Source organism: Cynocephalus volans, chromosome 7, assembly GCF_027409185.1.
Source record: "Cynocephalus volans isolate mCynVol1 chromosome 7, mCynVol1.pri, whole genome shotgun sequence".
Classification (NCBI taxonomy): Eukaryota; Metazoa; Chordata; class Mammalia; order Dermoptera; family Cynocephalidae; genus Cynocephalus; species Cynocephalus volans.
Genome location: NC_084466.1, coordinates 124,384,033 through 124,401,970, shown reverse-complemented (window position 1 = coordinate 124,401,970; position 17,938 = coordinate 124,384,033). Strand labels below are relative to the sequence as shown.

General features: G+C 42.6%; 1 protein-coding gene across 1 annotated transcript in view; it reads right to left on the bottom strand.

Moving 5' to 3' along the window:
- PLCE1 (phospholipase C epsilon 1) overlaps nt 1-17,938 on the bottom strand; it is a 272,101-nt gene that overhangs the window by 87,818 nt on the left and 166,345 nt on the right. The window contains exon 4 of the mRNA XM_063102561.1: nt 2,903-3,048. Coding sequence (XP_062958631.1) covers nt 2,903-3,048 — 146 coding nt within the window. The remainder of the gene's footprint in view (nt 1-2,902; nt 3,049-17,938) is intronic.

Below are 17,938 nucleotides of genomic sequence, written 5' to 3'. Positions count from 1 at the left end.
AGTCTAGCTTGTTCTGCAATTGAATTTTTATAAGGCTAAAAAAATCCTTTTTGGGGGGGGGCGGGGAGTGAATGAATGAATGAATGAAACATGGTTCTCATTATGTAATGATCTCTCTTTGTGTGAGTAAGAGTAGTCATGGTACACTTGAGAGCAAAGGAAAAATCTCAGCAAAGATCGATTTATTTTGTTAGATTGAAAATTGACACTATTTTGAAAACTTCATTTCTTTTCATGATTATAAATGTACTACTCATTGTAGAAAATATAGAAAATACCAGAAATATAGAAAAACCAGCTATAATTCTATCATACACAGACAACATTAGGCATATTTTCTTCCAGTACTTATTCTGTTTGTATCTGTCTGGGTGTGTAAACATTGCTGAAGTTATTAAGTATAGACAGCTTTGTACCCATATAATTTTATTTATATGTTAGTCTTTCAATGATGTAAAAATTTTTCATAAACATTGTTTTTGATGGATAAATTATATTCAATTATTTGGATATATCATATTATTTCCTTTAACTATTTTCCTATTGCTGTTCATTTGGATTATTTTAAATTCAGACCACGACTGAGTAAATATCTTTGACTGCAAATCTTTGTGCTTCTAATTGTTTCCTTAAAAGAGCTGAGAATTCAGTAGAAGCAAAACATTACAATGTCTGTAGAAAACCAGAGTCATTTAACAAGGATCCTCCTTCTTCCTATTCAATTGCTTAAAAAAATAAAAAATAAAAAGCCTCTAGTTATCCTGATGTAGTTAAATTACTTGAAATCTACACACTTTCACACTTAAAAGTGCACACACAAACTTTGCCTCCACAACCCTCCATCATAAGAACATCTGGCAACTTATCTCCTGTAGACACTGTTTCAACAAAATGGCTATCATACCTGGTACTTTTGCCCATCTATCTGTAAAGATCAGTTTAGTTTTAAGCCAAACATAGGAACGTGAAACTGATTACAGTGGGTCTGGGGTGTCAGACAGAATGCACAGGGATTGGTGTTGAGGTCTAGCCTGGTTTGATGTTATTCCTTGTCTAAGAGAATACCTGGCTCTGTGGCCTTCTTGGATTTTGAATTCAAAGTTGGATCTGAAAGTCAAATTCACTCTAGGCCTCCAGGTCAGTCTGAGGCCTTTCTTGTGTCAAGAGAATCTAGTATGTGCTATGCTGCTGCCACGATGGCCTCCAGTGATCCATACCTCCTAGTTTATGGCTTTGGGTAGCTCCCACCCGCAGTGAATCAGTGCTGGTCCTATGTGACAAGTACAACATGGTGGATGTGACAGTGACCTCTGAGGCTAGAACATAAAAGGCATTACAGCTTCTGCTCACTCTCTTGTTCACTTTGGAAGGAGCCAGCCACCATGCTGTGAGGACAGTCACATCCATGGAGATGGAAAATGAGGTCCCCAGCCAACAGCCAGCACAAACTTGCCAGTCAAACACAGAATGATAAGCATCATTAAAATGGGACCATTTTATCATATGATCATTCTTTTTAAAAAAGAAATGTAACATAAGTTCCTTGTAGAAAATTTATCACAAAGAGAATAAAAATCATCTGGATATAGTCTCCTGTTTTCCAAGTATTTTTTCTATTTTTTCCTTATTTGAGGCATGCCTGGTGCATTTGTATAACCATTTTAAATGCCAATGATATGATCATTTGAGTTTATTCTTAGTTTAAAAAGTTCAAAAGGACAAAAAAATTTCCAACTCTGGGAATTTTCATCTCCTCCCTCAACCCAGAACCCCCATGTAGGGACCTGAAGAATCACAGAAAAACCTTGATGATGTTATGAAAATTCACTTGCAGTAAGAACCCTCACTGGGATGGTGAATCTCAGGAATCAATAACAACAATAGCTTTTCTCTATGGAATGTAGTTACTATGTGCTACGTACATGTGCTAACTGTTTTATATTATCTCACTCATTCCTATCTAAAGAGGTAGGTGCCTTTTAGTATTCCCATTTTGCAGATGAAGAGACTGAGGCTCAATGAGGTCAAGTAACTTGCTTAGATTACATAGCTATTCTGTGGGGGAACCAGGACTTGATTCCCCGTTATTCTGACTTGACCACTCATGCCCTTCTTCCTCACACACTATGGTGCCTCCCGTGTGAATGAGGGCTGTCACTTTATGCCAGGTGACTGAGGCTGAACAAGAACAAGCTGGGAGACTTTATGGATAGGATGGCAATTTTGTTATTAGCTTGATGGATAAGAGCAGGATATGATAGTGGTCAAGATCATGGGCTCTGAAACCAAGGTTGCCTATCTTCCCAGCCATTCCAATATCCTTGCATGAATGACTTAACTTCTCTTAATTTTAGTTTCCTCTTTTATATACTGTGAGAATAATAATAGTACCTACCTCAAAAAACTGTTTTGAGAATTAAAGGTTGTATATAATGCAGGGAATGTGCTTAGCTCAATGTGGACAATAACAATGAGAACTAACATTATTGGATGCCAATTGTCAATGTCAGCCACTGTTATTACTAAGGGCAGGTGGTGGTCAGGAGCTTACAGTGCTGGGGAATTCACAAGGTGCAGCCTGGAAGAGAGATATAACAGCGGGGTTTATGTTGCAGGGAGAGGAAGAGAGGGGTCGGTGATAGGGTTGATGGGGTTATGCAAACCACTCAGTCTGGCCAAGAGCATGATCATGTATGATCGTGACTGGCCCACAGGGGCTGAATTCTATAGCATCTTTAAGGGACAGGGCTTGTGGCACTGGAAGAGGGTAATAAATCTCTCAAAATAATCACTACCAATTGCCTGGCTTGGGTAAACATGGCTACCGGGGCAATTAACTCAGTGCCATTCAGCTGGTAAGAGAAAACTGTGCCCAGATAACCATATTCCTTACTGACCATACCTCAGGCCAGCCAAGAACTCCATGACGGCGTTGTAGTTGCCCATGTTCCAGCAGCATTTGGCCACATGCACCAAGTATGAGAAGACCTCCCGCTTCTCCTCCATGGAGCCCGCTGTGAGGATCAGCCATGTCACCCAGGAGCTCACCTGTGAAATGCAGAAAGGGCATTCACTAAAAGTATATCCTGGGCTTGACAAATATTTTTTCACAAAAAACCTTCTTGCCTTTTTAAAAAGAAACAATTTGGTATTAGGACATGAAGGACTCAGCCGAGAGATCAGAAGTGAAACTCTAGCTCCACTACTGCTTTGATACAGGATTCTGGGAAAGTTGCTTAATCTCTCTATATCTCTTCATCTTCTCCTTTAAAATAAGGAGACTGAAAAGGGCAAGTCATAAAATCCCCCTTGATCTATCCAATTCCATGAAACTATACAAAAATAAGGCCTAAAGATAATTTAGATTTAAATATATTTGATTGGTAGACACAAAAATTAAATACAATCAATGCATTAGCCCATAAAAAGACATTTATCGAGTAGTAAAATATATAATATCAAGTGAAAAAGTACAGTAAAATATTTTGGAACAATCTTTCACAAATGCATTATCTATCATGCTCCTCAAATGACAAGACAGTGACAAGAGCAAATACATAGCACTTAATATGCGCCAGAGACCATTCTAAACACCTTACCTATGTTACCTCATTTATTCTTCACAACAATCCTAAGAGTCAGTCCTCAACCAATAGATGGCAAAGCATGGATTTGAACTGAGCGTCTACTCCAGAAGTTGCCTTATTAACCACCCACTAAATGCCTCATGTGTATACATGAACTCTAATTTTCTCCAGCTCTGGGCTTAAAGTTATTCTAATGTGATTCATTTTTTCTAGTACACAGACTGGAGTATAATATTTAACAATTATCCACATCTACATCCCCCATTTATGATATGCAGCCTCCAAATCATCTGTTTAAATCTCTATTTTGCTGCTGCTGTTACTTTGGAACTTGGACATTAGTGTTCATCTAAGTTACTTACTCCATCCTGGCTAATGTCTGGGTCGATCAGCTCAGATGCTAACAGACCAAAGTCTTGGTCTTGACCCTACATGGTCCTACTAGGTGTACTTGGTTCAGAAACAGTGCTGAGACCTAGGGAGCAACTTTTTCCCTGGCCTGAGTGAGAGTGAGGCCTGAACAGAGAGTTCGTGGTAACCCATAACAACTGCAGGAAATAAAAGTTCAAGGTGGATGGCCCATGAGTTGATAAAGGAAGAATTAATGGCACTCAGTGCTGGTAAGAAGCAAAGAGGGCAGGACAACCCCATTTTTCCAGACCAAGAATCTATGGCTTATGGGAGAAGTGACTTTCTGGGGTCACAATTCTTTTTTTTAAATTTTATTTTGTTGATTACATTGTGGCTGATTATTGCTCCCCATCACCAAAACTTCCCCCCTCCTCCCTCCCCCCCTCCCCCCCAACAATGTCCTTTCTGTTTGCTTGTCGTATCAACTTCAAGTAATTGTGGTTGTTATATCTTCTACCCCCCCACCCTGTTTTTTTTTTTGTGTGTGTGTGTGTGTGTGTGAATTTATATATTAATTTTTAGCTCCCACCAATAAGTGAGAACATGTGGTATTTCTCTTTCTGTGCTTGACTTGTTTCACTTAATATAATTCTCTCAAGGTCCATCCATGTTGTTGCAAATGGCAGTATTTCATTCGTTTTTATAGCTGAGTAGTATTCCATTGTGTAGATGTACCACATTTTCCGTATCCACTCATCTGATGATGGACATTTGGGCTGGTTCCAACTCTTGGCTATTGTAAAGAGTGCTGTGATGAACATTGGGGAACAGGTATACCTTCGACTTGATGATTTCCATTCCTCTGGGTATATTCCCAACAGTGGGATAGCTGGGTCGTATGGTAGATCTATCTGCAATTGTTTGAGGAACCTCCATACCATTTTCCATAGAGGCTGCACCATTTTGCAGTCCCACCAACAATGTATGAGAGTTCCTTTTTCTCCGCAGCCTCACCAGCATTTATCGTTCAGGGTCTTTTGGATTTTAGCCATCCTAACTGGGGTTAGATGGTATCTCAGTGTGGTTTTGATTTGCATTTCCCAGATGCTGAGTGATGTTGAGCATTTTTTCATGTCTGTTGGCCATTTGTATATCTTCCTGAGAGAAATGCCTACTTAGCTCTTTTGCCCATTTTTTAATTGGGTTGCTTGTTTTCTTCTTGTAAAGTTGTTTGAGTTCCTTATATATTCTGGATATTAATCCTTTGTCAGATGTATATTTTGCAAATATTTTCTCCCACTCTGTTGGTTGTCTTTTAACTCTGTTAATTGTTTCTTTTGCTGTGCAGAAGCTTTTTAGTTTGATATAATCCCATTTGTTTATTTTTCCTTTGGTTGCCCGTGCTTTTGGGGGCATATTCATGAAGTCTGTGTCCAGTCCTATTTCCTGAAGTGTTTCTCCTATGTTTTCTTTAAGAAGTTTTATTGTTTCAGGGTGTATATTTAAATCCTTAATCCATTTTGAGTTGATTTTAGTATATGGTGAGAGGTATGGGTCTAGTTTTATTCTCCTGTATATGGATATCCAGTTATCCCAGCACCATTTGCTGAAGAGGCAGTCCCTTCCCCAGTGAATAGGCTTGGTGCCTTTGTCAAAGATCGGATGGCAGTAAGTGTGTGGGTTGATTTCTGGATTCTCTATTCTATTCCATTGATCAGTGTGTCTGTTTTTATGCCAGTACCATACTGTTTTGGTTATATAGTTTTGTAGTATAGCTTAAAGTCAGGTAGTGTTATGCCTCCAGCTTTATTTTTTTTCCTCAGCATTGCTTTGGCTATGCGTGGTCTTTTATTGTTCCATATAAATGTCTGGATAGTTTTTTCCATTTCTGAGAAAAATGTCTTTGGAATTTTGATGGGGATTGCATTGAATTTGTATATCACTTTGGGTAGTATGGACATTTTCACTATGTTGATTCTTCCAATCCAAGAGCATGGGATATCTTTCCATCTTCTTGTATCCTCTCTAATTTCTCTCAGCAGTGGTTTGTAGTTCTCATTATAGAGATTTTTCACATCCTTGGTTAACTCAATTTCTAAATATTTTATTTTTTTGGTGGCTATTGTAAATGGGCAGGCTTTCTTGATTTCTCGTTCTGCATGTTCACTATTGGAGAAAAGAAATGCTACTGATTTTTGTGTGTTGATTTTGTATCCTGCTACTGTGCTGAAATCATTTATCAATTCCAAGAGCTTTTTTGTAGAGGTTTTAGGCTGTTCGATATATAGGATCATGTCATCTGCAAACAGGGACAGTTTGACTTCATCTTTTCCAATCTGGATGCCCTTTATTTCCTTCTCTTCTCTGATTGCTCTGGCTAGTACTTCCAACATTATGTTGAATAGGAGTGGTGAGAGTGGGCATCCTTGTCTAGTTCCTGTTCTTAAAGGAGAAGCTTACAGCTTTTCCTGGGGTCACAATTCTTATTGATGTCAATACTAGGACACCCAGTCCAGTGTGCTTTTGTCCAATAAAAGGTGACAATTTCTTTGAACTTGGCTCTGGGTAGGTCCTCCTTAGCACTCAATCTAGAGCTGCACATTTGAAGACACAGCTGGAATAAAAGGAGAAGATACCAAGAAGAGGACTGAAAAATGATTAAAGTAATGGAAAAAACAGAATGAAAGAGATGGTTGCTTAATACCTCTTTACTATCCCTACAGAGAAACAAATAAGAAAATAGCAGCAACAGGGAGTTTTAGTGCTAACACAGGGTTTATACTCTGGTTGCAGCCAGGAGCACTGGAGTATCAATCTGCCTCTTCCCTTCTGAAATAGGCTGAAGTACAATGTGATGGGCCACCTGCCACTCCCGAGACCAGCCCCAAGTTCAGTGGCTCCCAGCATGTACCGCTGCTCTCCACCTGCTCTGGACTTTGCTGGGCCCTTGGGCAGCACCATGAGAACAGATCTTGCATCAGATCCCAAGGACAAGCGCTGGTCTGGATCATCCCAGGAACCCTCTGACATTCCCAGAGCTCACCCTTCTCTTGCAGCTATGAGCAATCCCTTGCTTATCGGCTCCATGCCTTATCCCCTTATCTGATTACCCAGTTAAAAGTCACCTTCTTGAACACCTGGCTCCACTAAGGCAAGAAGTTATTTTGCTAATACAGACAGTGTTGTTGGCACTTCTGTCCAATTCTTCCTTTAGTATGATTTGCTTTTGATGGGCCCTATCTTAAATGAGAAATCATCAGCAAACCCTTAGAATCATAACAGTATCAAAGTTCAAACCCTTCTCTTTACAAATAAAAATGAGACCCTGAAAAGTTAGAATAGTTCCTCAAAGTCACCTAACTCATTCGTTGAGGCATCTGGCTATATTCTTTTGATGGCTTTGGCTACTGTCCTGTTGAAGTTGAGGGCAAATCAGGGTCTCTGGAAATTCACTGTTGTTTTAGGCTACTCTGGTACTAAAGTGACTTACAAGTCTAGTGACTGGAAAGGGTTAATTCACTTCCCCATGGAGGGGCCTGCTTCACAACAGGCAGAGACCACCACTTGGTTTGTGTCTTAATCCTGATCATGCATCCAGATTTATTTCCTATCAATCAAATCATTTTCCATATACTTTCCCACAATGTTAGGAAAAAAAGAGCGGTACCATATTTCACATGGAAACCTAATTTAAACCAACTGTTCCATCTCTGAGCATGAGTCCCCAGGGCCCCTGGTTATTGAGATTACGTAAGCACCGTTATCATAAACACACACACACACACACACACACACACACACACACACACCAATAGCTGCTTACACACTCAGGGACAATTCTTATTATGACCAAATGTATTCATAATTTTATAGGCATTAAGTGATGAGTGTCATCACTACTTATGAAAAAAATAAATGACACAAAAAGGAAATAAAGATTCAGTGATAAATGTTAAAATGTTGCCCAAAACATAAAAAGTGGTAATATTTACTAAGTGGAACATGGGATGCATTGCCAATCTAGAAGGAACTTCAGGACAATAAATTACACAGAAAAACACAAAAATCACATAAATATAAAGTACCATGGCTCAGGCATAGGAAGCACCCCTAGAGCAGAAAGGTGTTAACTGTGGCAGATTGTTTTGCCTTATTTCAATAATCAGCACAAGATAAGGGAAGAATCTGGTTTCTAGCCCAAATCTTTAAGAGCTTCTTCCAGAAGGCTCTGGGCTTACCCTGATGATCCTAACCCCCTGAACCATGCCCAAATCTCGTCCACAATTGCTCCTCTCAAAATCTTTTTTTTCTTTCTTTTGTCTTTCTCAGTACTCTTAGGCCCAGCCAAACTGAAAGGTTTGCTCTTTCTTCCCACATCAAATACCTAGTGACATCATGCTAGTTCAGTTTGGAAGGAGTGTTCTTGCACCATTCGAAATGACTTTTCTTGGTCCACCATGTCCTGCCCGTGTCCTCTGTAAAGACAAATCTTTACCTCAGCCCACCAGGCCCCTGTTCATTCTTCACCCTCACCTCACCTCTCCCCATACCCTTGCTTTTAGGGAAGTAAACCAGGCTTTCTCCATCTCTGGGATCTTGCACTGGTTGTTTCTTTCATGGGAAGGCTTCCCCATCCCCCTAGCTTTTGTTTAGCCAAATTCTACTCATCCTTTAGGCAGAACTGCCCTTAGACCCTGCAGTCAGGATCCCTCCCCTAAGCCCCATGCTTCAGAAGGCCCCACAACAGCACTTGTCCAGCTGTACCTCTCTCCACAGAGTCAGAAGTCTGTGGGGTGGAGGGGACATGTCCACATGTCCACAGGCTATGTATCCACCTCTAGCTCACTTATCCCTTGCAGACCCAGGCCTCCCAAATCCTCGGTCCAAACAGCCCCAAGCCCACTTCTAGCCCTCAAGAGCCTTTTATCTGGATCAATCTCCTTAAGGGTGGACCATAAATCCTAGGCCTAAAGCCTGGTCAAGGGGCACTGGGGTAGTGGTGGTATGTAGATGGAGTTTGGACTTGAGGCCTGAGGTGCACATGGCACACACGGCCAGGATGGGAAGAGAGGGGCTTCCTTTGCACTTGTGCTCTGGCCCTTAAAGTAACCTGATGAAAACACCTCTTTCTTGAGAACTTCCTTGACTTCCCACTTGGATTACATACATATGCTGTGTGTTCTGTGGTGCCCCCATATCACTCTGACCCCAGTGCACATTTAGCACGGTGTTCCCCATGAAGGCAGATGTCTGCTGTGCTCATGTACAGGTAACATTGTCAGTGACCAGTCAAGCCCTGCCCTCTGTAACTCTTAACAAAAACCAGCAAATGAGTGAATGAATGAATAAATGAATGATGCTTACCTCCCCCAGGAAGGCCTTTCTGATAGTTCACCTATCACCTTACCTTCAATTTCTTCCTGTTTCTCTTTGACTTAGTGTAGGACCTTGAGTCCAAAGTTACGTCTGTACTTGGATGCATACTGCTGCATGGATTTGCGTTGGTTTATTTTTGTTACATTTGTGTGTCTGACTCTTTCACATGGGTCTGTTCCATTTCCCTCAGCAGACCCTGAGACCATCTTTCCCACATTTCCAGTGTGGGGATGTTCGCTGCCTCTGGCCAACAGGCAGACCATCCACAGTCCCAGGAGGCTGTGGGCAGGGAAGATTCTCAGCCTCCAAATACTCAGGAGTTATATTTGGGAAAAGGCCTGAACACTTCTTAGCCCTGTTCCCAGGTCCAGAAAAAGGAGACAAATGACTTTCTGCCAAAAAGTTTTCTGAACATGCTGAGCAGAAGTTTTCATAGAAACACGATCCTTTGTAATGGGTATCTGGTCACCCTAACTGCAAAGGTTGGGCTCAAATGGTGAAATCTACAGAATACAATGAAAGTCTAGACAAAGTCAGTCTCAAGAAGTTTATGTGCAATGCACATCCATACCTGCCCTCCATGGAGCTTTACTAAAACCCTTGAACTAGAGCACGTGGGCATGCGTGCGCACGCACACACACACACACACACACACACACACATCCTGCTCCTCAAGTGTGGAGCACCCACATTAGAATCGCTGGTGGTGGTGGTAGGGTGTGTGTTCAAACACAGAGTCCAAGGCCTCATCCAGACCTAGAGTTTGGAGGGAAAACACACAAACTGTTTCCTCTGCTTTCACAGAACAACAAGCAATCCTCAGCAGACACCAGCTGGGTGCCCTCTAATTCAATTCCAACACTATCTCCCCGGATGTAGTGTCAGATCCCACAGTGGGGCTCAGTCCCACAAGACTGCCCCCAACTTCAGACGCCAGGTGTAAGGCCCAGACTACTTCACCTGTGCTTCTGACTGACCGGCTGTAAACTGGGGTTTCTGCAACCCCCTTCTCCCTCCTTAGGCTCGATTAATTTGCTTGAGCAGCTCACAGACCTCAGGGAAACACGTTTACAGGTTTATTACACAGGGAATTACAAAGGATACAGACAAAGAGATGCATAGGGCAAGGTATGGGGGAAGGGGTGTGGAGCTTCCGTGCCCTCCCGAGGTGCGCCACTCTCCAGGATCCTCCACGTGTTCAGCTGTCTGGAAGCTCCCTGAACCCTGTGCTCTTGGGTTTTTATGGAAGCTTCATTACACAGGCATAAGTGAAGCATGGACAACCATGTGGAAATGTGATTGGACAAAACGGTATGGTCTAGTGCTAATAGATGGGTGGGGAAGCGCAGCAAGCCTGTTCATTCAGATTCTTCTTGGCTTCCCTGTGCAGCATTGTTTCCTCCGGGGTATGACGCAGGACCCCTTCTGGAATGGGGGTCTTATTACTTACAACAGATAGGGTAGGTCAGAGAATTTATGACCAGCTCCAAGACAGAAATGCAGGGAAAGTTTAGAACAAGCCAGGAACCATGGATGAAAACTGAAATACACGTATCGTAATGTCACACTAGAAATCAGACTCTCTAAGAGTGAGGCACAGAACCTGCACTTCTAGATGAACTCCCTGGTGATTTTTACATGCACTGAAGTTTCAGAACTAGCCCAGGGGTTCAGTGTTCTTTCTCTGCACACCGGGCTTCTAGTCAGAAGTCACGCACCATTTCTGTAGTACCCGGTCCAATATCGGAGATCACCCGGTCTGGCCTCATCAAGCTAACTGTGCCTGAGCCTGGGACTGTCACCTGTTTGGAATGAGGAAAGAGAAGCCAGAGGGAGGCGGCATAGTGTAGTGGTGGAGAACACAGGCACTGGAGCCAGGTGACCTGTGTTCAGTTTCCAGTTTCAGTGTTTCCTTGTGCACGTCCCTGAGGTAAGCCACCTACCTCCTCTGAGCTTCAATTTTTCAGGAAAGTGGAAATAATATTTACCGCGTAAAATCATCATGAGCGTGAAATTGGAGATTATATCTAAAGATCTCAACACAATGCTTGGTGTGTACTTAAGGGCTCAATAAATGTTTACTACCATGACTACTGTTACTGTTGCTGCTACCGCTACTATTAACATTATTACCTGAGTTGTAGAGAGGCTGTAACAGAACACAGAAATCCAGAAGAGGAATCTCTGAGTCCTGCTTCCTAACAATGACAAGGCTGGACCAAGAAGAATCTGTGATTGCCCTGAGAAGGGTTTGTGCCCTGTGCACAATCCTTACCTAACAGAAGGATAACTTACATGTTACCTCTTCTTTGAAGGCTTCTCTGACTCCTTACCAGGAATAAAATATCATTTTTCCATTACAGTTGCCCAGTCACACACACACACACACGCACGCACGCACACACACATGCACGCACGCACTCACACAGTTTTATAGTACCCTGTCCCAGACCAATTTCCCCTATCGGCAAGTTCCTTAAAGGCAGAGGCCATCACTTATTCACGTTGGGGGCTTGGTCCTGAAGACACAGTGGCCAGCACATTTCCCACACCCGGGCATCCTCCTTGACATGAAGTGGGTACAGAAGAGTCTCTGGAACTCCTTCTTCTGCTTGACATGGTTCCACGTGCGACTCTTTGCTTAGGAGGGACACAGAGGGGAAAAGGGAGGCACCCCATGGTGGCTTCTCCAGAGCCCTAAACACATCTTGGATTATACCTTCTCCCCTTTCCCCAAAACTGCATCACAATTGTCTTCTGAACAAACTCTAAATCTCTTTTTTGGCCTGCAAGGTTGGCACCATCTGATCTAAATTTACATCTCCAGTATTAATTCTTACTGCTGCCCACAACTTACCCATCTGACACTCCAATCCTACTATATGCATCATTTTCTAGTCTCTGCCTATTCCTAGCGCTATGCCATTTTTCAATCTGATTCCTTGTGTTGTGCATTTATAAGGAATTTTTTTTGCCTATTTGTTTGGTTTTGGCTGTCAGACATCTCTCCATCTTAATCTATAAAGACTACATGGGGCTGACCATACTTCTACCTTCAGGCTTCACCTCAGAGGTTCTTTCAAAGATTGATATACGACCTAAGCCATGCTAAATAGAGCCCTTCTGAGTCTCTTGCTGAAATTACAAGGAAAAGAGGCACAACCCTTTCACTGGAATCATAAACTGTAAAGATATGAGCCTGGGGCAGTCAACAGCTGTCTTTGCTACAGCATCAGGGGAGCCTGCCTGCGAATGAAGCCAGCACATAGTTAAGATGAAGATGGATTCCTAAGGACACAGGTCAGATTCCTAGATCCAGCCATACCTGAAGCCCTCGGATGATTCCACATGTGTAAACTATTTCCTTTTTAAAATTTGTTTAGCAGGTTTAAGTTACCATTAACTTGCAACTGAAAAAAAAAAAAAAGCCTTGATAAATATATCTTGGCTTGAGATGATCCTTCATCTTCTAACAAACACTTTACTGAGTATATACTATGTACCATGTGCCATGCTGGGCACTAGGAAACAACACAGTCATGGTACCTGCTCTTGGATAGCTTAGAGCCCTGTGGGGGAAAATAACATAAGCAAGTTACTAAATAGTAGTGTGGTTGATATTATGACTGCATAAGTACAAGGCCAACCATACCCATTATATGCTGCCATCTTTGGAAGTCTTGTCTTCCTACCACTCCTCGGTCTCAGTCATCCTCCCAAAGCACTTTATTTATATCTCTATAATATTTCTTATTCTTTCCACAAACAGTTACCACATGCCTGTGAATTTGCCGGGAACTATGCTAGACATGGGGCGGGAGTGGTTAGAGCGAGTATAAGAAAAGTAAGATAGCATACTCTGCCTTGCAATTAAGTCAGTTGTATGTATTTCCACCTTCTCTAAATTGTCAACTCCTTGAGGGTAGAAAGCATAATATTCTGGCTATCTTCCTATTGTTGGCAGAATGTTTTGCTCATAGTTTGCAAAAGGTAGTTAATTCTCAAATTCTTCAACTATGAATTCCCTAAATACTCAGAAATTACGTTCTAAATTCCCTAGAGTTATTTACTGTTTTAACATCAACTAGGGGGAATATTTCCATGGAGAGATGCAAATACCATTCCTAGTTAAGTGGACTTTGGAGAACTGCCAGTAGCTAAGTAGGATGTGTTACCTTTTCTCTCGTACCGTACTAAATTAAATTGACTGGATCATTCATTCTGAAGCCGTTAATTAAATGGTATTCAAAAGTAAGCCTCATCTCATACATACTCTCCCCTTTTGTAAATGTATTTATTGATACCCCTAGAATAGGGTCCTGGTTATTTCATCCCATTTTAATATGATAGGATTAAAATCTATCACTGACAGTTTAAATAAAAAGTCTTGATACAGGTGAGCTGTTAGCTCCAAACTATTTTGATTTGGATATTGCAGGGCCATTTACGAATGAATCTTATTTTTCTTTTTACATGATTTTAACAATGATAATTATAACAACAACAGCTTCCATGTACTAGGCATGTACTTGTGAGAAGAACTCCATTTAATCCTCTCAGGCAGGTACTAATACTGTTCCCATTTTACAGATGAGGAAGCTGAGGTTTAGAGTGGCTAAACTAGCTTGCCCAAGGTTACACACCTGTAAACTAGAAGTGAGACAAACCAAAAGCCTGTGCTTTTAAACCACCATGCTCTACTGCTTTCCGTTCTCTTCTATGAGGATTAGACCCAACAGTAAGTTAATTATAGCTTTGAGCCCCAGACAGCCACCCTGATTTAGTGGGCAAAGAAATGCCTCTCAGCAAAGACTTTGGAGAACTCAGCTCCAAGATATGAGAGAAGCAGCCAAGTCATGTCCCCTGAGAAGTCACAGGGAATGTGGTGTTGGTGCTTGCAGGTTGTTTACCAATGTTCCTATTCTCTTAACTATCAAAAATTTTAAAGTTTTCACACTATAAATACGTACAATCATGTTTAAATAAAAAACAAAAATAAATAAAAATTTAAGTTTTCTATGACAAGCAGAATAGGACAGGGCCCTCCTTTATAAAGAGTGTTGAAGAGGAGAGAGTGTGTGGGAGAAGGCCTGTGAGAGATTCCATTCCTGCAGCTCATGCAAGGAGACAGCTAGGTGTTCTTGACAGAGGCCAGAGACAAAGCCAGGAGATGCCCCCAAAGAAAACTACTGCCAAGCTGCTGCCACCACTGAAGTACCTGGTCCCTGCAGCCTCAGCAAATATATACTCATTCAGCAAATCGCTGAGTGCCTCCCGTCAAGGAGTTTACACTCCAGTAGGCCATGTTCTGGGCACTGGGGCACACAGGGAGCAGGGCAGACAGTCCCTGCCTTTCCAGGAGATGGTGGTTTAGGCACCACCCAGTACGACCTGTCCCTGCTCAGCTGGGATCTGGCTCTTATGGGGGTTCACCTTTACCTCTCCTCACTGGGGGGGTGGGGGGATTCACCTGGGCAGTGCCGGAGGGGACTGAGAGAATGACAGTCATAGGCTGTTTTTGTACTTTTCTGATATCAGTGAAATAATAATGATACCAGATGTTCTTCTAGAGTCTACTTAAATAGACTCTGTTTTAAGTACTTGTGTTAATTCATTTAACCCTATAACCCAATGAGGTTGACGTCATTATCACCCCCATTTTTATAAATGAAATTGAGGGGTTTAGTTACTTGCCTGAGGTCACAAAGCTAGTAAGTAGTGGAGATGGGATCCCAACCCAGGCATCCAGGGCCCAGAGCTCATGCTTGTAACACCGTACTCTGTTGGTATGAATTGGTTCTTGAACGCTGGTGTTTCTTGTGACTCTGTCTTGATCCTTCTTGAGTTCCTTCTTATGCTACATTCTCTCCCTAGATGCTTTTCTTCACTTAAACTAGTTTTACCTGCCTCCTTTCTGCCACTGGCTCCAAATATCAATCTCTTTTCTTGTATATCCAAGAATGAATTGGACATTTCCACCTGGAGTGCCAAAGGCTTCTTAGCCCACCCTGTCCCCAGTCCTTGACTCCTCCTTCAGCTTCCATCTCCACATCCAATTGGTTTCCAAATAGCCCAGATGTCACCTCCTCCAGGAAGCCTTCCCTGAACCCTCAGAACTTATTATCTTGCTCTGTGACCACTATCTCCCTGGCCCCTGCCACTGGAGTTGGATCTCCATGAAGGCAGGCATTGTTTCAACCATTTGTTTCCCAGCAGAGTCTGGCATGAGTACTTAATAACCTCTTATTTTGAGTTATGCATAAAACATAGCAGCTACAGCAGCCAACTCCCTGTTGGTGCTGCCCTCCCCAGAAGACTGTCCAAGCACCTGGGTTGCTCAGGGCATCTGGCGGCTGCAGTATGAGAAGTGAGGCAAGATCATTTACCCTAGAGCTGACAGCTCCATCATGATCACCTGCCAGCTTGCACTTCAGCCAAGAGCCTCGAAACACCAGTGCTGGGGAAGGACACCAACGAGCCATGACATAGAAGCCTATGGGTAACTTGGCCCATAACTGGAAGATCCCATTTTCCCTGAAATAACTGGGTGCCAGACAGTGAGGGTAACAGTGAACTTCTTATCTGCTCTGGAATAGGCTGGGCCCATTCTGAGGTGTCCCGAGTGATGCACAGGACATGGCTTCTCTGATTACTAAAGTCTCCTGGACAGGCAAGCCACTGGTGACAGGCTGCACTGCTGGGGAAAAGGGGAGGAGGAATGGTTGTGTTCAACGGCCGCTGAAGAGACCCAGGAGGTTCAGAGATGTGCTGTGAGTCACTCTGGGCCCAGGGAAGATGGGCATCTGCCACAGGAAAGCAAAAGTGAGCCCAGCAAGTCAGTATTCCACTTGCAGTGAAATATAGTTTTTACCAGTTGCAATGTGGATGGTGAGCAGGTAGCAGGAAACTAACAACCATGCCAACGCTAATGGTCCAGCAGGAAGAAGAGAATGGAAAGGAATAAAATGGTTTACCTTTTCTGGTGTATGTTCCCCTGAAGACAAATCTGTGTGAAGAAATAAAGGATACTGGCATCCCACCAAGATCAATTACATCCTAGCCCTGCTGGAAACTGGTAGATATAACAGATCACTGCGAAGAAGATAACTTAATCTGCTCTCTGTGCAGTACATGTGTGTGGGGGTGAGCTTCTGTGGATGACACTTGTTAGGGAACAAATCTGATGAAAACAGAATCTGGAGCCAAAGAAATGCAGGTTCATTTCTTGGCTCTGCCTTTCACTATTTCTGTGACCTTGAGCAAATTTCCTGCCTACCCTGAGACTCAATTTCCTCACATAAAATGGGGATAATAAAATGTCCTATATCATAAGGGGTGTGGTGACTAACAAAAGAAACACTATATGTAAAGGGCTGCAGTGCTTGGAGTGGAATAAATGTTCAGTGTCCACTAATTTTGATAATTAAAAAAACAAGCAGCTCCTTCTTCAAGACATAGCACTGTTGGCCTTTTTATTACAGTGCCAGCTTCCTTCCTCTGGGAAGACTTCTGGAAGACAGACTTCCCAAGGATCACATTCTCCAAAAGAATGATTCTTCATTTCTTTCAAAGAGGCCAGAAAGGAGAGGCAGAGGGAAGGTGGAAAAGGGGTAAGAAAAAAAATTCAGAAACAACATGTCAATAGAACATCTAAGGAAAGTTGGCAGGGAGGGGCTGGAAGCAGAGGAGGAAGGGGTCTGGGCGGGGCTCTCTGAGGAAGTGGGGACACATGGATATGGCTTGGTAGGTGGAGGAGTCCTGGAAAAATAGTGGTGAGTCACGAAAAGGGCAGCACTCTGAGAACACAGAGGCTTTGTCCAGAAAACATCAGGTACCTCAAAACTGCAGTTACAACACTTGATGGAGTGGGATTAAACTTCATCATGTGACATTGGCCATTTCCACATTTTTCTTGCTTTGTGAGAAGGAGTTCATCTTTTCTGGGGAAAGAATAGATCCCAATTCTAAGTAAAAACTAACAGAGCTGCACATGAAAGGCAAAAATTCTATGACATTTAGCATAGGATAAAACTACTTGGTATACCTCACCAACTACCTAACCTATAGTCTAGTAAACACTGAATGTCCTATGATGAGATTGTTTCACTGCTGCGTGGTTAACTGGCCTGGCAGAGCAAAGTGAAGGAACTTGAGACTGACAGCTGCCAGTGCAGGATTCAGCTCGGGAAGTCAAACCACTGCCCAGTGGCCCCACTCCAGCACTGCCGAGCTGTGCTCGATACTTCATTTGTCATCTGTTGACTGGCCTGCTTATTCAAATCTGCCTGTCCCTCTGCAGCACTAGATTTTGAAGTCTTGATGGGCAGACACTTGATCAGCCAATTCTGAATTATTTCCATGTGTCTTCCACGTGGTAGGTGTTCCATAAGTATCCCAGGAGCTGTTGCTATATCCCTTCTGCTTTGAAGACTCTAGGTAGAAATAGGTCAGCAATGTTTTGTGGAAATGGTTCCCAGACTGTGTTCCAGGGGACATGTTCGACCACATGTTAAGTATTTTATGAAGAATATGTCTGGGGCTGTGTAAGTTCAGGAAATGCTGAGATAAATAAAAGTTTTTTTTACTGCCAAGATTTCCTGGAGTCTTTGATATGCTAATGTGC